The 24,134-nt window shown below is 38.4% G+C and overlaps 1 protein-coding gene across 4 annotated transcripts in view; it reads left to right on the forward strand.

Moving 5' to 3' along the window:
* Positions 1-24,134, forward strand: part of arhgef10la (Rho guanine nucleotide exchange factor (GEF) 10-like a) — a 126,867-nt gene that overhangs the window by 83,638 nt on the left and 19,095 nt on the right. For all 4 annotated transcript variants that reach the window (XM_041980749.1, XM_041980751.1, XM_041980752.1 and 1 more), the window contains 2 exons: positions 19,811-19,897; positions 23,913-24,127. In XM_041980749.1, the coding sequence (XP_041836683.1) occupies positions 19,811-19,897; positions 23,913-24,127 (302 nt within the window). The remainder of the gene's footprint in view (positions 1-19,810; positions 19,898-23,912; positions 24,128-24,134) is intronic.

The following is a 24,134-nucleotide window of genomic DNA, read 5'->3' on the forward strand; positions in this document are numbered from 1 at the left end:
TAAAACTCTTCAAACTTTCCTCTTTGGGTTTGATGGAAGTGTGTTTAATCTTTTCTGATAAAAGCTGTTTTGATGATGTCACTAATAGCTAAAACAGAAAGACTTTTGAAGATTGTCAAAGATTTTATTTATAATATTTGCTTTCAGGTTGTCCTTCTGTCTATCATTTATTTACTGTAAAACTCCTAATAAGTAAGGCCATGTGACCAGGTAAAACTAAGCACGGAAAAGTGTTACTTCATTAAATAAACCGGTTGTCAGTAACTGTGCTCAGGGTTTAAATGGGTTCTTATTTTTAATTTCAGTAAATGAAAGCTATTTTTTTAAATTGCGACACTTGTTGTGAATCCCAGATGACATCAGTTTTATCCATCTTGTTAGTGGTGAGCTTAGTGTTTATACACCATCTGTCTGCAAACTCTAGTAAATTGTTTTTTGAGCTCAGAGTGATTTATACAGATACACACTTGGCAATCACAGTACATGATGCATTCATTTACATACAATTTCATATTGTAATAATGACATGTTGTATAAAGTTTCATATATCGCGATACATAAATTAATTTTTTAAACTGAACAGAAAAACATCAAATTTAATCAACTGGAATGAAATTAATGCCAAGGTTAAATAATACAATAATTTGAATGCCCAAATATGCTAGAATTAAGAATTAATTAAAGTAAGAATAGGAATGTGCAAGTCAGTGCAGCAAAGAGAAAATAATTAATGTTAATTTGTCAGAAATGTGAATGAACATTAATTGGGCAACACTGTTAATGATGTGCCAGATCTTCTGATTCTTTAGGAATTTAACGTCATGTGTTAGTCAGATTTACTCATGCTGTCTGGTCGCAGTATGGATGACTACTTTATGGTGCAACCCTAAAAAATTAATAGAGTATGAAGTATTTATGATGGAAAGCCAAATTAGATATTTTGGAGGCCAAAGAGATAAAAAGAATTAGTGAAATATGGATGAAATGAAACTTTTTTTTTGTTTTTTTTTGCCGGTGTTAATTTAATTGGAAGTGCAACAATAATAATAATACCACTGAGTAATGAGTGATGACGTATTTATGAATAAACAGTGGAACAAATGTCATTTTCAGCTCCATCATTCCTTAGAATTTTAAATTTACATTTCTCACTGAGCTTGCCAATTAAACACAGACTGAAGATATTTGGATGTGTTCAGTGTTTCTGAAGTGGCAGTGTTTATGTTCCTGAAGAAAAGTGCATCACTTTGGCTCAGCTTGTCAAAGCAATTTAACTTCCACTGACATTAATTCTGCTTTGAACCAGCCATTAGTCCATAGGCGTAGCAGAGTCTTGGCTTTAATAAATGATCATGTCAGAAGAGATCATAGTGTGTCACGTCCTGTTGAACGGAATCAAAGCCCACTCGCCTTGACCCGAGCAAATAAAAATGGACTATCTCTGTGATGATCCCACTCAAAAATACATAGACTACTGGTATTACAAAGTGACACAAGAACATCCTTTTAGGTTGCTTTCTGATCAATGCAAGCTGTTAAGACCTAGAAGCTTCCGTTAGAGCAAGTGGTCAGCACAGGTGAGAGATCGACTTAGAGGGCTTTTAAAGTCTGTGGAAGTGGTTTGAAATCAATTTGCAGGGGCTGAAAGATGATATTTCCGACCATATTTTCTATAGCTATAATGTGGTTATGGTCTTATTGAGCAGGTTGGGTGGTGGGGGGAGCCAAATTACCATGTCCACCAGGGGAGGATGTTATAAAGTGATCATGCAATTACCTTAATGGCAGTGGAATGCCCAGGCATAAATCAATGTTCTAGCATTAGATTAAAACCTGTACAGTAGCCTGTAGTCTACATGTGGATGAGAGAGGAAGGTGAGTTTAAATAGCAGCTTGAAGTGCAAAAAGTCTAGATTTGACATGGTAGTAGGGATTTCACTCAAGATCTTGAAGATGTGGTATATTCAGCAAAAGACTGTTACATCTCTGAGCTGAGCCAAGTCAATTAGTATATTTGAGCCAGAGGGACCCAGCAGTCTCTGAGGATCTGCTCATATTTCCTGCTTCATGCCCAAACAAATGAAGCACCTGAGCACGGCAGCGAAGGGCATGGCAGTCATGTCAGCCACAAATGTGGTTCACCATGAAATTTATTATATGGGGATATTTCGTTTTCTTTTTTTTCCCCCCAAATATGAAAAGTACACTTGTACATTTTTGAATGAGTATTGCATGCATTTGTCTCAGTTTATACTACAGCTTTGGAATTTTATACTTCTAGAGAATGTGTATGGAGTAGGAATAAGGGGGTGGAGAGCCAACGAGGTAGGCAGTATTTCTTTCCCTTTTTTGACTAAAAAGAAGGTAGCATTAAATGGAGTGACTTTAAGTCCTTCATGCAGAGCAGACTGTGATTAGGGGCTTAACTCAGCAGCAGTCCCCCTCTCCCTCTCTGTGTCTCCATCTTGGCTTCTTCAGCCTCTGAGACACACGCCTCTCTGTGCCAAAGCTCCATAGCTCTTGCAGCTTCTCTTGGCAGTCTGAATTACAGTGAGTAGAAAGGATGAAGAAAAGGAGGCAAAAAAAGAAAGCCCAGATTAAAAGAGATGTGGCCGAAGGGGCTGAAGCTATTTCCTGCAGAAATAAAGTTCGAAAGCAACATAGCATGAACAACAAGCACAGGTCACCTAAGGGAGCTCAGTCCACTGCTTGCTGTGTGCAGCTCTGTGCACCCCGGTCCACTCAGTTGGAGCTACAGAGGGCTACTGGGCGTACTCGTTAGGCGCCGGAGATAAACCTTATCACAAGTCTACTGAGTGAGAACAGCGGGGGTGGACTGACTCCTCTCAGTTTATCTCTCTCATTCTCTTCCTTTCTCTCTCTGATTTTTTGTCTCTCTCCCACACACACAAACACACAAGGAGAATCAGGTGCTATCTTGGTTAATAGACAAACCGCATTCTGATCCTTGTTGTTTAAAGAGTCACAGCACGCTCTGTTTAACTGCCCTTTCTGCCATTCTGAAAGATGAAACACAGCAGGTTTGGCAGTTTGCCCAAAGGGGGGGTGAGGTGCTTGGGTTAAGCGATTAATAGGAGATGCTAAAGCAGAGAGGGTAACAGAATTTTACACAAGAGAAATGACTATTAAATGGAACAATTAATGCCATTTTCTGCAGTAGCTTGTTGGTGTTTGATGTCAGTTTTATCAGAGTGAATGTTTTTGATTTATACAGAAGAAACAGCTCAGATCTGACAGACTTTTAAAGAGAAGTGTTGTACACTAATGTTTCATTGATCTTGTGGTCTTGTTTCTGAGTGTATTGTTGGGCATCCTAGCATACATCACCCTGTCAAAAATTAAGCTTTCTTAGTTTGAAGTCTATAGATAAGTAATGAATTTGTCAGTGAAACCCAATAATCTGACAGCCGAGCAAGTTGTAACCAACTGGCTTCACATTCAATCTCTTGAATTGGGAACTGAATGGATAAAGCTACATACCTGTCTCTATCTAGGACTCATACATGCTCTCATGGACAGCTTATTTAGAAAATCTTTGAAGCAGATCAGTGTTAGTTGCTGTCCTGACACAACCATTCTCAAAGAGGCGCATGTGCAATCTATATTTGCAGTACTATACAGGAATATCTTGACAACATAATGACTCAGAAGATCTCTTCTCTGCAGCTTTGAAAGGTCCTTTTTTAGATCCAAAGGCTGCAAAGACTTAAGGAATGGTAAAGGGACATGTTTCCAGACTCAGTTTATGAGGCATTAGGCTAGGAAAGGGTTGAAAATGGCTGCTATGCCGGGGCTCATATAATACCTTGGGGAATTTCATCATGTACGCTTTGAAGTGTGGAATGACAAACTGGAAAGAGGTTTGCGCTGCATCAGGGTTAGCTTTTTTTCTCTTTTTTTTCTGAGAGGATTAGATTCTGTGTCTCAGCTGAGAAAATAGGAAAGCCTGCTAACACCTCAACCCTAATGCACTCCACTAGTTTACATAGATCACACAGATCATCATCTTTATTTATTTATATAAGCATGTCTTGTTCCTCTTTTTTAATGGCTTGCAATTAGGCCGTGAAATCCATTAATCGTGTTATAGGTTGTTCCTTTACTTGCCATCTGTTGAAATTGCACTTTGCAGGGTCACTGGGGTCTGCACTTGTTTACTTGGTTAGCTGGTGTTTCAGGAGTATGTTGTGCATGTTCCTTTTACTCACTGTGTCGTCTATCTTCCCTGCTGATGGAGTGATAAGAGAACAGCACTGAGCATTCAGCCACCACATGAAAGTGACTGAATGTATGGAAAATGAGCTTGTTGAGTACCATCTTTGGCACTGGCAAATACACTGTGTTCATGGCTACATTTATAGAATTGTCTAGAGGATGACTGATTTACGCGCATAATGACTCAAAGCTCTTACATCCAAGTGGGAAGGCTGTGTCTGCATGCATGTGTCACACATCATAAATGAGAAAGTATCTCATGAAATATGGATTAAAAAGGAGGACAGTGTGAAAAAGGCGACTTTTCCCCAGAACAAAACCTTTCTGAAGATTTATTTCCCCTTTCCCTGCCTAACCTTTTTTTTATTATTCTATTTTTTTTTTGAAGCTAGAGTCATCAAGTTGACACTTTTCACAATTCTCCCTGTGTTTTCCTTGAAGGTTGTTTGCTACCTTCCAGAATGGCAGTTATCAGCCACCTCTCTGATTTGTTAAGAATAGATGCCACAGCATGGATTAAAAGCTCATTCTCACCACACATCCACCCAGGCGTAGCAGCTCCCTTTCTAACTCTGCAGTAATATCTTTCTGGCAAACAGAAAACACTAACAGCGGGATGCACATGTGCTCAAGACTGTTTCCAGACAGCACGTTGTTCCCTCTCAGACCTGATCCTCATCAAAATCAGTTTTCAGTGTTTATAAAATTCCACATTGTGCAGGCTTTTTCTGGCATAACAGGGTAAAATTTAAGGACAATCATGACCAATGAATTTTGGTGTCATGTGCTCTGTTTGGCTGTTTCAGTGTGACAGCAGTGTGTGACAACCTCAGCTTCTCAGTTTAGGAGACTACTGAAAAAAAACAAAACAAAAAAAGTGTTTCCTACTTCTTTATGATTTCGAATATATGTACAAATTATATATAAAATGAACGGTATGGTATGCATTTTAGGTTTTTTTTTGGTTTGCAGCAAATGCTTTTCAAACATTACGCTGTTATTTCCAGGAAATCAAGCAACAGATTTGGCCTCTATGTTTAGCGTGAACAAAAAATGCTTTCAAGATTCAATGCAAAGCCACTTGATCATTCAAATGTTTTGTACATCTGCTGTAGGGCTTTTTCCCCCACAGCTTTAATCTGCAGAGACATATTTACCAATGATTTCATATTTAACATATCTCCATGTGATTTGTTTTAAATTTTTTATGGAAAAAAATACCTAACTCCTATCCCATACCACTATCAAAAACATACCACCTCTGCTCAACCTCTACATTCAAAGGGTGCAGACAAGCTTTTGGCATGCAGAATATAAAGAAAGCAGGCGAAAGTGTCAGTCGAATTTCCCTCTGTGAAGCTGGATCAGAGCAGGCCTGTCGCTGGAACTGATACGACTTGGCCCTTCTGGCCACCGTGACTTGGCTCAACAAAACCAAACTCCAGACACACCAAACTTGTCACTGTCACATATACGGCAGACAGTGACAGCACACAATCTCAGGCTGCTTAAGATTTCCGATCAAAGAGGACCTCTCTGTGAGGTCAGGGCAGAAGTCAAACTTTGGCATTCACTAAGAACAACTCTGAGGGAGTTGTGACAGTTTGCAACATCTCGGCTAATGTACCAGGAGTGTACAGAGGTCAGTCTTTCTTTGTAGATCTAGATCTCCTCTCTTCCATAGCTAAGCAACCTTACCAACCAAGTTTATTGAACTCAAGTAATGATTTGAAGGTACTTTGAAGAATAAGCAGCAACTGCCGGCTGTGCACCTCCCTTTGCAATGATTTTAAGTCCTATGTCAGCAGCTAAAAGAGACTGAAGAACCACAAAGGCAAAATGGAAATGTGGTGAGTGAACACTCCTGACACAAATCCTGATGTGCAAAGTTACCAACAGGAGTTTTCTATGTTTCATAAGCTGCTGTGAAAACGAAGACCAAGCCAGAAAAGACTCAACTGGAAAATCAGTGTATTATTAAAAATCTTTCCAGATAGTTGTTGTTTTTATTCTTTAAGTCAACATGGGATTTTTCCCTTATTTTGTATTCAGAAATGTAAACTTGTTGAGATCAGAGAAAGGTTTTCTTAAATGGCTGCCATCTTCACCTTCTCTCCCACTTATCAGCCTACATAACAGTACTGTTTGTGGACCCAGTGTGGGCAGTCGGGGTGACTGATGTGTTTGCATTAAAATGAATAGATGTGTTTTAATATAAGTAATACAAACGCCCAAGAGACTGTATGAGCACCGGTACATTGATGGAATCTGCCATTATTACATCCAGCAAACCTAAGCTTCTGAGGCTAAACACATTCTGTAAATGGTGAAAAAGACTTGAATGTTTTTATTTTTGTTGTTAGCTCTGGTTGTCACAGTTAAGGTAGAATAAAAGTATTAATTTACTGTATATAACTTAAAAGTTTCATTTTGTCTTTTAATTAATATGATTTTTTTTCCCCTCTTTTTTTCTCTTCTTGCCCAAAGAGGGCAGCGTAGTGCCTGTTTATCTATGAAAAGGAATGGCACGCCCACTGATTGATAGAGAGGTCATTTGTAAAGGGCACGATCTGTTGCTGCGACAGTTAACATACTAATTAGAGGGACTCATAGACATTTAAGCCCTGTCTCAGAGTAGAGTTCTGCTTCTCAGGCACAGAGTTTCTGCTCACTCTGTACTTGTTAAGATAGCATGCGTGAACAAATTATGTACCCAGAAGGGAAATCCTGCAGATCTGCTAAATGTGCTAATTTGGCCTCATTCATCCTCTATGATTATGCATCAATGTGGGAAGAAGATATTCAAAAACTGCATCAGTTCAAACTGAAAGGGAAGAAAACTCTGCCTTTTATTTGATTTCTCACTGTGTCAGACCAGGCTTGTCTGTTGCAATGATCCTTAGTCTCTGCTCTGCTAATTAGTCTTACTTGCTTACTTGCTTTCAAGACATGCTTACCAACACCATAAATGCTGCTCAGTTTAACAATTGTTAGCCAGTGTCAAGAGACTTAAGGATAGATTAGTCTTACCTCTTCCTCTTTTCTGAATTTGGTGCCATTCCGAGCTTTTGGTCAGAATTTGATCTAATTTTATTTTTAAAAGTGTCTTCACTTATTGTAATTGATGTATAATAAAACTTTGGATGATCTTTGCTCATGAAAGTCTGTTATGGGTAAAAAATAAAAAAAAAGTTGTTTTGTAAGATCAAAATACGGCATTGAGACAATGGGATTGAAATGTAATACTCAAACAACCCATTGGCATTTTTTAAGCGGATATGATTTGTATTTGCCTTATGTAGTGCCAAACAGGCTGCCATAGAATTAGGATCCAAGGAGGGGTGATTCAAATTCAAGAGGTGCTCCTTGATGTGCAGAGCTTTCTTGGCAAAAGTTGCTACAATCACCACATGGCTAGGATAGAGCTGGCATCAGAGCTCCTTTTATTCTGCATTTCCTGCCATCTGATATTAAGGATTAAAGAAAGCCTTGTCCACTCTTATACCCAGGGTTTCATGTTGACAAAATATTGTGTCATTTTCTGTCTTTAAGGTTTGCAAAGAATGCTCACCCACGGCCTGTCTTGGTCTGCTGCAGATATGTCCTGCTTCTGGGAAAATAGAAGGGGAAGCTGATGGAAGCGATTGACTACATTGCAAAAGTTTTGGCCGGTAGTCCTCTTTTAAACCCATTAATGCAGGGGCAGGACACTGCTTTCATCCAGAGTTGGAAGTGCCATGGCCGCAGGAGTCATCGGTGGTGGTGTGAGGATCCGTGTGTGTGTGTGTGTGTGTGTGTGTGTGTGTGTGAGGTTCGGGCATAACCACTGAGTGAATTTGCATCACATTTGTTGAGCGTGCTGCAACGGTTCAGCGAGGAGCAGTGAAGGACATGAGGAGGAAAATCTCAGTCGAGTCATGAATATGAGTTTATAATGTCCTACCAATGTCAGGCTGGGGCTCTGAGCAGCAATATGCAAAACCACTCTCCAACTTCATTCCACTTATTCCTGATATGATCTGTGGCATAGCCGAGGGAGACAGGGAATCGTTACTGTACAGACAGTGGTTATTAAATTGAGGGAGATGTCCTGAGGGGGTTTTAATAATAAGCTGATAGCCATATGGTTTTGCTACATGTCCTAACCACCTCTAAAGAACCTGAAATAGACCTATAAAGAGTTAAAACTTAGGCTGTCTACTCAGCTTGCTCGTGCAAATAGTTTAATCTTATTGTCTTGAAATGACTTTGAATACTCTGAGTGTAATGCAGCCCTGCAACACAGCAGGTGGTTGGCCCTTTGATCTTTGCCTGTAGATGCTGGTGGAATTTAAATCACAGGGTGACATCTAGCACATAAAATCATAACATGAGCTGCAAGTTTCAGCTTTGATCCTTTTGTCCTTTTGTATTAGGCTAATCTGTGAGTATGATGTATTAGAAAGTAGTTAATTAGCAAGCAACAGTTTGCTGTCCCCATATGTTTGTGTCATGAGTGTGCATGGGTAGAGATAATCTAGATGTGATGTAAAGATTTAGGCTATAGCAAAGGTATTTAGTACACACTGACTGTGCCACATTACTGAATCCATGATGCTAAATTTGAGTAAGAATAAGAACCTGCTTGATGCTGTTCTTGGTTTATAGCTTCTTCAGGTTTTTTTTTATGATTTGATTTGAAAAGAAGTGATTGTGTAAATCAGCATGTGCTATTTTACCATGTCCATACTGACTCCTGAATTGAGTCGAATTTATATCCTATCACTTTGTGACATCGACAAACAATATCATATTATGGTCAAATGTGATTTACATCCCTACTCAAAATGTGTTGGATCTATGTTAATATTAAGTGATCCAGATCATGGTTAAACAGCCTAACCTTTTTACCCATCTCACCCAAGAGGCTGTTCATATTTAATGCCATCATTGTTTTGTGTGATCCAAACACAAGTAGGCAGGACTTGACTTCACAGATAGCTTAACATCCCCTCCCTACATGTGTGCTTAATGACTGTTTGTGATTGGATCACAGTCACCTCGCTTACATGTTGCCTGTCAGCTGAGTGACACCAAACAAACACCAGATGTTTCTTCAAAATCACAGTTACATTTTTTTTAACTAATTATATCTTTATTTAGACTTTAATTTATCTCAGATTCAGCTGCATTGCATTTATTAAGGAATTATTTACATAACTTTCAATAAGCTCACTTTTATAAGTTAACAGGCACGATTTGTGGGAAGTAAAGGAGCGTAAAATAAATTATTTGTGATGTCTCGGTGCGCCTCTGATTCACTTACTGAAACTTTTATCAGCTGAAATTCTTGACACCTTATCAGCGGGTCTTCAGATGTTTTCTACACAAATGGGGGGCATAGATGGTTGAACATACTGTACCACATACCTTTGAAAATTTTGATTCCTCTTTTTGGATGCATAGCATTTTACCTTACTATGACCACAATGGTTTCAGTTAATATCACAAATAAATATCAGGCAGTTTAGCCAGAGATAAAACCACTTCAGTGCTAACTCACTGATATATTTTTTTCAAAAACGGATAATTCAGGATAGTAAAATTCATAAAGCCAAAGGAATTGTTTTTCACTAAATTCCCACAGATCAGTGTTGCATCATTTCCAGTGAGCCAGCAGCTGTCCTTCACTACTGATGTATTCTTTTTGAAAAGTTCAGAAAGCATATGAACATTCTTATATATAGCAATATATATATATATATATATATATATATATATATGTATATAGCAATTTTAAAAAATAACTAGTATTGTTAGCTTTTTGCTGACAGCTCACTAGAGACCATAGGAGCTTCCATGTCATGCCCACAGGCTACAATAGCCAACTGCGCTGCAAGTAAAATGCATACCCTTCAAGCCAGCTGTAAATTAGCTTTTTTACCACTGTTGTATTCAGTTTCTGCAAAAATTAGCATCAAAGTTGAGTAGAAGGTTTTCTGTGAATAATTCATCCTGTAAGTTTTGACACTTTTTTTTTTTTTCAGGGAACCGATAGAGCTAGAACACATCATAGCTCAAATAGCGCAAAATGTGTTCTCAAAACAAAACTGTCCAGGACTGCTTTTCAAGAGATTGGCTCTAAATACGTAATCAGTCTGTCTTGGCATTGTTCTCATGCGATCAGACTATGCAGAGCAGATGTAAGCACCGATGTGAACTGCCTCCTAGAGGCTTCCTAGCTTAACTGGCTGTAGTTCTAGGCATTTAACCTTTTGTGGGGTCCTTAAGCACCTTGAAAGCTGTTGAGATCCCATTTGAGTTATTTTTTGTCCTGTGTTGGTCACCTGGGTAGTTTACCCACTTAACTATCATTGAGTACACATACATCAAAGTGCAAATGGTTATGAAACAATATGAGAAGACGATCTGAGAAGAGTGGTCAACAACATATGTGACCATAGTGATCTTGAAGGTACTGACCCAACATAAGTGAAACAAGGGAGTCCCCTCCGTTTATTTAAAACTGAAGAGGCTTCTTAGGTAAGAGATGGAACATATTCAAGAGTCAGGAGAAGAAATCCAGTTTCAGTCTGCATTGGTTCTTTGGCTCTTTGAGAACAGACTCAACATTTTGGGCACAGCTGAAAAGTATTTTGCATTGTTAAAGGCCAAAGTCTGCACTAAGGGGAGTTAATCTCTTTTACGAAGCACTGCTTGTGAGCTGCAGGAAACTTTGTCATCCAGACTTCTTGCATTACCTAACATTATCGCCATGGAATACATTTGCATAATGTCTGCCTTGTGGCAAGTTTGGCGCACCTCAAACAGAAAAAGTGTGTCTGTTTGGAACACTGCCATTTCTGACAAGTCATTTGATCAGTCAGAGCACAGTGGGTTGAGGGGGATGGAGGTGTCTTAAAGAGACAGGAGCAAACCAAGAAAAACATGAGATGTTTGTATAATGTGCAGTATAAAAAAGTTCCCCCCAACAGAGAAAGTTGTGTGCATGTTCATTCTAACAAAGGCCTCAATAACATCTCAACAAACTCACAGTCTTACCCTTGAAGACTTTCTTGATTCAGTCAGCTTTATTGGCATTATAAGGCAACTGTTTTAAAACAGTATGGTTTCTTCTGACGATGGAAAGCCCACTAAAATGTTCTTGTATGTACCATCAAAGATCTCAGGTAGTTTTTAATCAGCTCAAACTTAGAGAAGTTTTTACCCCCGATGAATTTAAGGTGGGAGTAACATTCAATTACGTCGAATCTAGCTATTTATTGATTATAAACAATGCTACTGTGATCCAAAGTAAGCTAGCACGTTAACACTGCTCCAACAGTAACTACGTTCCATAAACTTTCTATCTCATCATATTAATGTTACTGTACCTCTGTCCTTTGTTCCATTTTTTCTTCCTCCTCTTTCCTTCTTTTTCTTTCCTGGGTGCTGGACTGTTTTACCTTTTTACATATTTTAATCCCACTGAGTATCAATCAATGTGTTGGTGTTGGGGTGACATCCAGTCAGATTTGGACAACTCGTCTCTCGACCCGTCCCTCCCACACTCAGTGGACAGATAGATTGCAGCGAAGCTGCCAGGAACCCAGAAAAAAGGCCTCAATATTATTTAAAAGAGACTTTGCTATAACATTATGTTGCTCTGTGCTTATAAAATATTTCAAAATATCAGTAGAAAGAGCATTGGTTTAAAAAAAGTAGTCTATTTTTTTTCTCCCCCATTTGTAGCTTTGTCAATGTATACCACAATCTTTGTTCCACAGTAATGGTACAGTATGTAGCTAGTATATGCAGTTAGAAAAGAAATGTATTTATTGTGCAATGTCAATAATCAGTGTCTTATTCAGGGCAAACCTAATGAAATGTTTCAAGTTAAATGTGGAGGATGCATAATGTGGAAAGTAATTCAAAGTAAATGTTCATCATGAGATTTGCAATATCAAACTCACAGAAGAATTTCTATTGCTAGACTTTAAATTACATGTTTGTAGCTAAGGTGAGTTATATCAGACCAGTTAGCATCACATACTGGCAGCTATAGGTGGATTTTACCTCAGACGTAACAACTTAGGCTTAGAAAGAGGGAAGCATAGATGCTTATGCCATCAGTTTGATTGGAAGTGAGAGAATTTCTTCACTGAAAGAGGTGTTAAGAAGCACTCAGAAGAACAGATGTTTTGGCCCTTCTCCCAACTGGTGTTCAGCATGTGTTAAATTGTTTAGCAACAGGCTCCATTCTGTTGATCTGGCTGGTTGAAAGCTAAGGCTACATGGTGATAGACAGATGGTTCTTCCACTCACCTGCCAAATAATTTTTGAAAGTTCTTGCCCTTTTCCAAACAATTTCTAACAAAGGCTTTCCAGATGGTTCTGTGTAACAAACCATCTGTTACATTAGGTTACAGAAGACACATAGATGAGTGACAAATAAATGGAAAAACTTGAAAGCTTGACCCCAAGAGTAAAGAGGTTTTGTGGACCTCGGTATTGTGAGTGGCATTGCAGAACCACTGAATGGATTGACAGATATGAATAAAAGGTCTGTCATAATAAATGGCTTTAGCAGTATTCATATTCAATTCAACTGAACCATCATCATCATCATCGAAGGTAAATGATAAATCTTTTTGAAAGAATGATGTTCAATCCCTACAGCTGAGTTCCAATGAAGCATGTTGAAGCTTAATTGGTTGCACATAAGAGCCACATTCCTTAGAAAGATGTTTGAGTGGGTTTTATATCAACTTAATAATGTAAATTAATAAGACACATGTTTTGGTTTTTTATAATCTCATCATCTCATTAAGTTTTTAGCTGTGATGTAGCTCTTTATCAGAGCTTTAACTCTTGAAAACCTAAACAGCAACTTTGCAAACTATCTTCTGTTAGTAGCTTTGTTAAGTTTGCATTATCTGTATCAGAGGTCTGGATGTTAGTAATTTCAGGTTGACTGGTGATTCACTCTGCGGCCGTCCAGTCTATAGCCTCAGGCACTGGGTTTGCAGGGAGGAGGGAGAGCCTGCACCAGTCAATTACCAGTTAATAAACAGTGGAAGTTTTCTATTAGTGCTTGTTAGTGCGTGTAAAAGACTGTTGGTATGTGGAATTGGGGGAAGGCACTGTGACTATGGAATTAGAAAAAAAAAACAAAAAAAAACCTACAGGCATAATTTTGTTCTCCGGGTCTAATATACAGCATCCAGCTCCCTGAATGCTTGCCATTTATTGAGATAATATATTTTTTATTAGATTTTCAGCTGCCTATGCTGCACAATATAAAGCATTTGCGAACATATTTTCTTTGTCTTTTGAAGAGTCCAGAAATGTGTGGTCAGGAGTTTCATGTAAAGTACTATTTCATAAGTGACTGTGAAGCACTCTTTCCAATAAAGTAAATATATTACATGAGTGTTGTGGAGGCCAAACAATGCAGTTCTGGCTGCAGTGTCTCGTCATCACTTGCATTATAGGCCCCTGGTGAATATGATGCTTTTTGGTAAGCAGTTGTCACAAATCTCATGTGTGGTAAATCCTCCACATATCAAAAAGCTGATTTCACAGTGCTTACAAAGGAAAATGCTGTAAGGAAAAACAGTGCACCTTGGGAGCCTTGGGAAGTAAAACAACATTAATTGGATTTGGGGAAGCTATCTTTACCAAGGGGACATTTTTCTGACAGGTCTGACAGCCAAAAACATGAATCATTAAAACCCTTCCCTGTCATATCAGACCACTACCAATAACTATTACTGCATGTTGTTGCTGACATACTGAGCCAAGAGATATAGCAGTGTGTATTTAGGCAAGAAATCTTCACAGCACATATAGGGGAGTTATAATAAGGGCTCCCATCCTTTCAGTCCAACGGGAATGTAATTTATTTTTATGTTTAAAATTTATCTTCTTGAAATGCAGTAGATGTTTATGTGCTAACTACACCCACCTAGAACCAACATATGGACTGGCACCCTCTTGGGATGATGAGTGGGGCAGATTCTCTGTCGACCATTGGGTCATTGGTAACCAGCAGCTGGGAGGCCACCCTCTCATCACATCAACAAATCTCACCCTAATTAGTTCACCTGCCCATTTCCTCCCTTATTCTCCCCCTTTTCCCTGAAGTCCTCCATCAAACCCCACTCAACTAGCTTACAGGATCACCTTCCTCTGATCCTGTATCCACACGGGGCATCTTCAACCTCCCATTTTCACACCTACAGCTTTACATGTACACACACGGACTGTTCTATAGACGAGACTCACAATAGACTTTGAGAAAGCTTGGAGGTCATTGATTTTTAAATGGGGCTTCACTGACACCGTATTAGCATTGGGATTGTCAGTGATATGGATGTTGCTGTAGGCCCACATTTCCTTTGTTCCTGTCAATATAATTTGCACATTCACAGGTGGAAATAATCTCGCAGGCTTTGTTGTTTTGCTCACCCGTGCTCCTCCTTATTGGCTGTTTAAAGAAGTTCAATACGTGGACCAGTAGTTTATTGTATTGATCATAGGAACTGTTTGCCTTTTAATGGGGAACAGAATCTGTTCCTGCCTAAGTGTTCTTTGATATTTCATGCATTGTAAAGCTTTTTTTTTTTTTTTTTGTACAAAATGCAGCTTCATGTAACAATTGAAGGCTTTTAAGTTAAATTGATTATGTGTCTCTTGAAAATGATTACACAACTGGGTGCATTTAAATAATTGTTATATATGAAAAAAGGTTAATGAATTTTAAGCAAGACAGTATCATTAAGAAATAATTACTACGACAGTGTTCTGAAACTAGGTCTAGTCTTTTCTACGGTATCCATTTTTCAAAAGTAAGCATAAAAGCTTTCAAGTAGTGGACATCTCTTTAAGGAACAAGGCTATTTATTTACACAGCCACTCTTTATCTATCTGCCTTTAAATAGGGCTGCACAGTTTATAGGAATTCTTCCATTATTGCAGTATTAGCAGCTGCATTATCAATCTTGCAAAGACTATACCTTATAATAATTAAGTAGTAGTGGGACAAACACCAGTTTATCATGAGGTTTACATCCCTTTCGAATAAAGTTATGCTTTATTTATTTATTTATTTTTGCTTATTCTGCAACTAAGCAGCTACACAGGCATGTAAGTGGAATGTAGCCCTCATTCATTTATACTTCACAAGTCATATTGCTACAGTCAATATTGCATATCACCTTTTTTCACCCTAATGTCGTGCAGTGTTAATAGGAAATGGTGGTGAGATGTCTCTAACATAAATAGATCCTGCTAGAATTGTGAAATTGACACTGCAGTGCACAAGCATGCAAAGCTCTGCAGCTCTGAGAAGATTGGCCTACAATGCTTGCTAGTCTCAGGTGACTGATAAAATCTATCCACCAGCAAATTGTCAGCACAATGCCACATAGTGCTTCAGCCCCTCTGGTCCCACCACTACCCTCTTTCTTTTAACTGCAGGCCTTTTCCATATGGACGCCATTTATGACTGCTGGTTAATTACCTATCAAAAAAACATTTCACAGCTCTTGATGGGGGAAGAGGGGAAAGGGAGATGAAAAGCAATAATAGAAGAAAAAGAGCAGGCAATATAAAAAAAGCGTGAATGGTGGGGAAAAAAATGAGAACTGAGAGATTGATAGAAAGGAAGAGCCATGCATCTGTGGAATTAATTTGAATAGATGGGAACCGAAATAGAGGGGGTGAAGAAATACCTTTGCAGTGCAAATGAGGAGAGCAGGGATCTGGTCAGTGTCTTTTATTGTTTTTTTTTTTTTTTTTTTTTTTTTTTGTTGTTTACAAACACTTCCAACAAAATAGAAAAAGAGGGAGGGTTATTGTCAAGGGTGGCTGTAAATTACCCGTGATTGATGCTTGCCGCCACAGAGGACGACAGCTAAAGACATGATGCTCTCCTTACTCTCACTTACTCTTCACCTTCTCAAACACACCAATTCATCTGGATCTAACCTCCATTATCACAACAATACACAATTAGTACTTCTGTTGCCACATGGCCTGCCATATTTCCAAGTAATCATTATTCTCATTTTGTTGGTTTGAAAAGCTTGGCGCTCGATGTGGTATTATTCACAGGCTATACTGAAAATGTCGACCTCAGTCAATCTGTTTTATTTATTCATTTTACCTTTTAGTAAGATGTTGGCTTCATTTTATTTTTCCCAATAGTGATTATACAACTGTTGACCTCAACAAGCTATAGTGATCTCAGAATTACTTTTCAGTTCAAGTAAAAAATGTGTGGTCAGAGAAGATGTTCACACATATTTTCTTCCAAGTATGTATCATGTCATTAGCCACTTTCACTTGTTGTTTTCTGATAGCATGCTGGCCCTTTCTAATGTAGAACTGCATATCTCTCCAACTTTAAAACTCTCTGCTTCTGACTCATTTTGATAGCACACTGACATTTACTATGTACATTCCTGAAGCTGTTGTTGCCCTGCAGCACATCACTTTACAGCAGTATTTTGCTTTGTGGCGTGGAGTCACACGCCGTCAACTGGATATCAACACACAGGCCGTTTTGAACAAGCACCATGGCTGATTCTGCAAAGACACCTAAAAAAAACATTACAGAAGGACACGAGTAACAGAAAAACAGTGTAATAGATAAGACAAGAGTCAACATTGGACTCATTTGTACTCACTGGAGAGAGCTAAGAGAAGAGACAGTATGCAAGACGGAAGCTGATTTAACCATCATTAAGAGGTGGAAAGTCTGCTAAGATTTAGTAGTGCGAGACTTTAAATGGCCCCCTTATAACTTGATATTCAACCCCTGCACTCAGATTTAACATCACCATCTAATTCTACCCTCCAGTCCAAGTATGATCACTTCAGTCACATGTCTGGAACAAACTCCCAGAAAGCCTCAGATCAGCTGAAACACTCAGTTTATTTAGAACCAAATCAAAGACCCACCTGTTCTCTGCTGCATTTAAATGGTTTTTATTTAGAAGTCAAAATCTGCATGTTTCTTTTAAGCTTGAAATTTTTAACTTGATCATGTTTTAATACTGTTTTTATTCAGTTGTCTTTCTTTCTCTTTTTTCTTTGTTTTTAATGTTAACTTATGCTTCTCTGTAAAGAATCATCCTGTCATTAAATTGTGCTATACAGATCAACTTGCCTTCCCTTGCTTTCTGGCTCCCGAATGGCTAACGTGAAGATGGCAAAATATTGAAGCTGTGATTTGAAAACAGCAGTTCGCAAATGACTGAGAGATGACAGTGACAGCATCCATCTTTCATTATAAGAAATAAGAGGAAAAACTCAAAAGGAGTACGTAATCACTTCAAATATAAAATCAGAATAAAAAGCCTAGTTTTGATATATAAACTAGAGAAGACATAGTGAACCTGACTGTAATTTGAAATTTAAATAAATAAAGAAAGAAGAAAGAAAGAAAGAAAGAAAGAAAGAAAGAAAGAAAGAAAGAAAGAAAGAAAGATAGAAAGAATTGAGAGTGCATGACGTCAGAAACACCATCAATAAAAGTCATAAAATTGTAACTGTAAATGTGATTTTGTATTAAAAATACAAGAATACTTCTCATAACCTGTTTAAACTTGATGCTGTAAACTTGATGTAAAATATGCCTAACCTTTAATTTTCTACAAATTTTTGTAAACATTGTCTTATGAAATGATACCAAAGGTTACAGCTCACCATTTTTGACCGATTAACATACGTTTTGATGTAGTTTTGCATGTCTTTTGTCGAAGCTGTGGTACTATAAAAATAGTAATGTTTGCTCAATTCCCCTGCCCTGGCACCCACACTGGGGCAGCTAATATCTCATTTATAAGTACATGCATTTACAGCTCGTGTGTTGTGGGTGGGAGTCTGTTAACCTGATGCTGATTTTTATTTATTTATTTGGGTAAATGGAGATTGGTAATTAATAATTGTTTACATATGTTGTGTTTTAATAACAGAATAAAACCTCAGGGCACCACCTTTGATAGAAGGAACTAAAATATGTATTAAAATTATTCAGTCTCACACTGCTACTCGCAGAGTTCTTGTTTAATTGACCTTAGGGCCACACAAGAAAACCTAAGACAACAACCAGTTAAATTAATGATATATTCATTTAACTATTCTTCAAACTACATAAAATAAAAAACGAGCCCTGAACGCATCAACAGATGAGGTTCTATGAGATTCTCCCAAAGTTTATGCTGTGAAGATGTGTGAAGATGTAGGTAAAAATAAGCATGATTAAATTTATTGATGGTGCTAATTAATCTGATTCAGAGAGCCAACTGAGGCTGATCAATGACTAATTCAGTATCACCAATCTTTGTGACACCAATTGTGTTCACAGCAACTAATGAGAGGGAATCTGTCCTCGTCAGAGGATTTTGTGTTTGACTGAGAGGACACTCACGGCCGCTTTGGTTGGATTGTTCTTATATCCAAATGGAAGCGAAATCCGGTGGAGTGTTCCCCACAACGCTGTCAGGTCTCTTGCAGGTTCGTCCTTAACTCTTTGTGGGCCTTCAGCTCAATGTGTTAGGTCAGCTGTAGTTCTTCCTTTCTTTTACATCTTACCAAAGAATGTGATTCACAACTGATGTTACAAGATGGTGAGTAGCAAAAATAACAGAGTGATTTAAAAGTAAAAAAAAATCATTAATTGCATGGGCTGGAAAAATGAAAAGAAGCTCTCGTGAGTTGTTCTGATTACAAAGTAGCTGTTAAATATTAATAAACTTTCTCTGAATGGTTACTCTAGATTACAATATTGTGGAGTGTAGGTGTATTGCTTAGATTAACTTCTTAAAGAAACATAACAAATACACACAGAACAAAAAGATGGAGACAAAACACTTGAAAAGCTCTATATTTCTTTCTCTTCACTTCTTTTGAGTTCTCTGTGTTTTAACTCATGGGAGCAAGCCAGCAGGGAGGCGTGATTTACTGTCTTCAGCCAATGGGAGCAGATGGAGTCTTGCAGCTTTGGCAGAAGATCAGAGGCAACGGGGATTTTAATTTGAATATCAGTGTCCGCTTTAATATTACAAATGTCTGTTTCCTCATTCCCTTGTCTTGGAATATCTTAATTTAGACCTTAAGTGAACACATCTGTAAGTTATGTTACTGAAACCATTAGCAGCGATACACAAAAACAAGGATCAATTATTCATAGAGGTATGCACCCTCATTTTGTTTCATAAGTTTATTGATTTCTTGTGTGATAAGATGCATTTTGGTTTGAGCTGATCAGATCATGAAAGGCAGATTTGGGGGGAAAGGAGGGGGTCAGAGCCATTATCTCCTAAGTTGCCTCCAACCTCCCATCTTGAGAGTAATAATTTAACATCAGTAGAGTGTTCTCTTTAAGGAACAGTTAATCCTCTGGTTGTGACATCTGTGGATCAATACAATTCCACAACATGGCTTTTCTTATTTTTTGGGCCCTTGTCCGTTTTCGCTACACATGCAACTATAAAAATGCCAAGGCAATAATGTTTTTAAGAGTTATGCAGTATTGAAAATACACATTTAATGAGGATTTGCTTGTTTGTTTGTTTATCCCTTGAAGCTTGAAACTGCTCTCCACAATCCTGTTCACTGTGCACTGTTGGGCTTCTCTGCAGCAAGTACTTCCTTACCTCAAGGCTACCTCTGGGTAAGTTACATCACACAGCCGTGTAGATACAGTATGTCCATGCACCCACATTCAAGTAAATGTCAACCAAGACAAACCAAGGGAGAAGAATTCATCTCTTATGGTTAGTGATAATTATAGCCTTTAACACAATTAAAGTAACCATTTAAACGTCACGTTTTCTCCTCAAGAGAACCTAAAATGCATCTCAAAGCTAAGCTTAGGACAAATTGTCTCCTAGAAACTGAGAATTAATTCGGTACAAGTGTTGCTAACAAGTCATTGCTACACAGTGTTTTATGATGAGTGGAGCAAATTGTTCTGCCAGACTAACACATCACTAACCCTGGACTTGTGGGAATTTAGCTGGATCCAGAAAGAGGGAGAAATTTAGTGTAAAAGAGATGCAGAGAATCTCCTATTAATCAGAAAGTTTCAATTTTTGTTCGCTCTCCTCTTTGGAGAGGCCGGGTAATTTATCAGGTGCACCTTTTTCAACCTAAAAAGGTGATACAATCAAGTGCAGGGCCTCCAAGACAGAGAGTAAGGCCCAGTGTCTCAGACTTAATTGCATTTGTGGTGCTATTCTAAAGAAGACTGGATACTCACTCAGATGAAGAAAAAGAGATATGGTAGCTTTAGCATTTAGTTCTCTGTGATATCAGTGTTTCAAAGAACATAGGCAGCTCTAACTTTCAACTTTTGTTAAAGCAAACACCATTACAAGTATTTTAAGGGCACAGGGCCTTGTTACCGCATACCATTTGGAGGAAAAAGCTGGTGAGTAGTCCAGTGAAGTTAGGGAAGATTAGACTGAAGCATGAAGTGTTAAAAGGGTTTTTATTCCTTTACACTTGGTTGCTTTCACGAACAGCACCAACAGTTGCTTTAGCAGTTAATGTTGTTATGATATTATCTCATTTTTAGAGCATCTCAGCAATACATTCTAAAAAGCCTCATATATTTGGAGATCCCAAGCTGAGAACTACAGCATGTCACAAAAAGCTTGATTTGCACAACTCTAGCCTTCGCATCTACAGCTGCACATTAACTTGGGAGCATTCAGGTAGTGCAGCCTATTAGAAAGTGTTTTCAGGGGATGGATGGGTAGCTCTAAAGAAGTATTCAGGCATGGATGACTGCAGAAATAAACTTGATACATAAAGCGATGCTTTAGGTCGTGGTTGTGTGCATGTAGTGTGAGTTAAACCTATTGGAAATAAAGGCCAGCTGTTCTGTCAAAGCTACCTGGCAAACATAGTTTACATTAATATATCTGAACACACTTAAAATGGCATATTTTTTTTTTCACTGTAAGTAAAATTATAGTCTTACATAGGGTAAACTATTAGCTGAAAATGTGTGTTACCAATGCCTTATGAGCTGTTTTGACAATTTATCTGCACAAAGTTGATATTTTTCCTAGGTTTACATTTCCAAGTAAATATTTTACCAGCTCAAGCCTGGATTTTATAAAACGTGGGTCAAATTCAAGATTTTTGCAAATGAAAATATCAGATTTACTGAGATTAAGTTTTGATCGGTAGATAATGCAAGTGTTTGACTGAATTATAAATGTTTTTGAAGACAGATTGCTATTCTGTAACCTGAAGATGTCAGTGTGTACAAATCCAAAGGTCATCAATCTTTTATGTTCAAGGAGTCATATAAGAAAGTCTTCCAGATAGATAATCTAGGGGCTCATTATTACTTGAACTAAACTGGTTTACTTTGCAGTGCACTGGAATCTATGCAAACAATACAATACAACCAGCTTCTCAAGTACAAGACAAATCAGTCCTTTATCCAGCACAGTAATGGTTACATACCTTTCCTATAAATTACAATGTATAACCAAGTGAATACAATGTGCTATCCTCACAAAATAATAATAGTTAAGGCCTGTGGATCCAGTACGAATAATTAGTGGCTGAGTGTTCCCGCCCCCAGTTGGTTCTACCTCCCTGGCAGGCTTGTCAAATAAGGGATGACACTAATCATGTTAAAGTGAGATGGGCTGTAGGGATTTCTGCATGCTTTGATCAGACTAATGACATTGTGTCTAATCAGTCTGATACCGCAGTATTTTTTTTTTTTTTTTTTTTTTGGGGGGGGGTGGGCTTCACCTTCCGTGCCCCACTTTTCTTAACTTCCAACATCTAATTTTTGATAAAACTTCTCAAACTTTGTCTTCAAGCTTCTTTTTGTATGTACAGTTCTTGTGCATATATACGCATCTTGTATATAGAGTAAATAGACAATCTGGTGACCCAAGGATTTTGGACTTTGAATGCAGTGAGTGCATCTAAACACAGTGTGTTAACATTTTGCCACACTTTCTCACTGCATTCAGAGCGATCTAATTAGTGTTGGCAGAACACTTACTGTTGAGGAAGTTTTTGCTTCTCTCAGGCAAAGAGTCTGTCCAGGGCACAACTCCAGATATCTATTTCTTTAAGGAGATGGCCATGATTTAGTCAGGACACAGTATTTGCAATGGATTTATAGACTTGAGAGTATTTTGCTGGCAGAGACAGTGACCATTGTGGCATGTGGAAGGGTCTAGAAGAACAAATGGACATGTGAAGTGAATGTTTAAATTGTGCAGAAGCCTGGGTGAGTGGGGCCTGCCTCTGGCTCTCATTCCTCATTCACTTGCAGCTTTGCCTTTTTTGGGGGGCCTCCTTGCTGTAAGATAAGTCCTCCCTATCGTCCTCCTTGTGCAACAGACCATTATTTGTTTTGGCTCATTCTCAAGAGCCCAAAGGATCGCTCCTGTCCAGATTCTGTGTGCTGATACAAATCAAACAAATGATTGCATGCAAATAAGGGTGAGTATGTAGGAGAAGAGCTAAAGACTATATTTAGCTCTTGTCACATTCACACAATGTGAATCATACAGAGAATAAATCTTTGCTGTCTTACAGCAAGCAGCTGCACTTTCTTTTCCCAGGAAAGACATTGTAATTTTTTTCTGAACCTTCACGCAGGCCTCCTGCAGCTTTAATGAATGGAATTATATTGAAAACCTGCAGCGACATGTTAATTGTTTGGCAATGAAAGCAATGCCACCTTAATTGTAATTTCATCATGATAGGTTGGAGGCCTCCTGCTTTCTTATTTGTCTCTGTATTGGCATTGGAAGGCTTACACAAAGGCCAATATAACTGTGATACATGGGAAGTCAAGCCTCCATTGAGGCAGACACTCAGCATGTGGGGTGTGAATTGTCTAGGGAATCTATGATTAGTGAACCTTTTTTTTGTGAACATCTAAGATTATTTCACAGCCTGTTCTACTTTTAGAAAGGCAGAGACATCTCCAAGCATTGATTGGAAGAAACCCACTTCAAACTGAGCCACTGAAGCCCAACCCAGCTGTCAACAGCCCTGTTTTTTCATGTTTGTCTTTGCTTCTTCTTTGTTACTGAAGTGTTCAATGTGACCTTGGATGTGGTAATATTAGATGTTGGTTTAAATTAATTGAAAATGATTTCATTTTCATTTTCTCATTAACTAGTTGCAGCAGTAGATCAGACACTTGATCTCGAAGGCAACAGAAAAAAAATCGACGCTATAAGGCAACTCAAAGCCTTGGAGAAACCTACGGGAGCCTCTCTGTTCTTCAGTGATGAAAAGATCGCAGAAGTTTTAATAATTGTTTGATGTTCTAGAGATGACATTGTGAATCCATTACATAAAGTGTTCGAAAGTGATATTAAAAGAAAGTGTGTGCTGATAACAAATGACAAGCTCTGAAAGGATTACTGATCTAAACATTTTTCATACCTGCATTGCTTCTACATAGACAAAGTTGGAGCAAGTACACATTATTCTCTGTCCTTCATGTTTGATTAAGAGAGAGTGCACGCAATTCAAGGATGAACTGAGAAAGACTGGCCTGTCTCTACTTTCTGCTCATTCTCTTTTTCAGATTCTGCATAATAGTTCATTTCCCATGTCATTTGGATTCAGCCCACCGGTACACCTTGACATGGCAATTTCTTTTTTCAATCAGGGTTTTTTGTTCCTCGCAGGTGGCTGGTGGAGAAGAAGGTTCTAAAGGCCACATAGAGATATTTTCCCTCAACAGGCCCACACCAAGGGCTGTAAAAAGTCTGCAAGTAGGCTCTGCTGTCCGATGTCTGGAGTATGTGCTGCTACCTTCTCCGACTGAGGAGGGCGAGGCAGGAGTTCACAAGGCTGTCTCGGGAATCGGTACCAACATTTGTGTTGGATTAGATGATGGCCGGTGAGAG

Source organism: Melanotaenia boesemani, chromosome 3, assembly GCF_017639745.1.
Source record: "Melanotaenia boesemani isolate fMelBoe1 chromosome 3, fMelBoe1.pri, whole genome shotgun sequence".
Lineage (NCBI taxonomy): Eukaryota > Metazoa > Chordata > Actinopteri > Atheriniformes > Melanotaeniidae > Melanotaenia > Melanotaenia boesemani.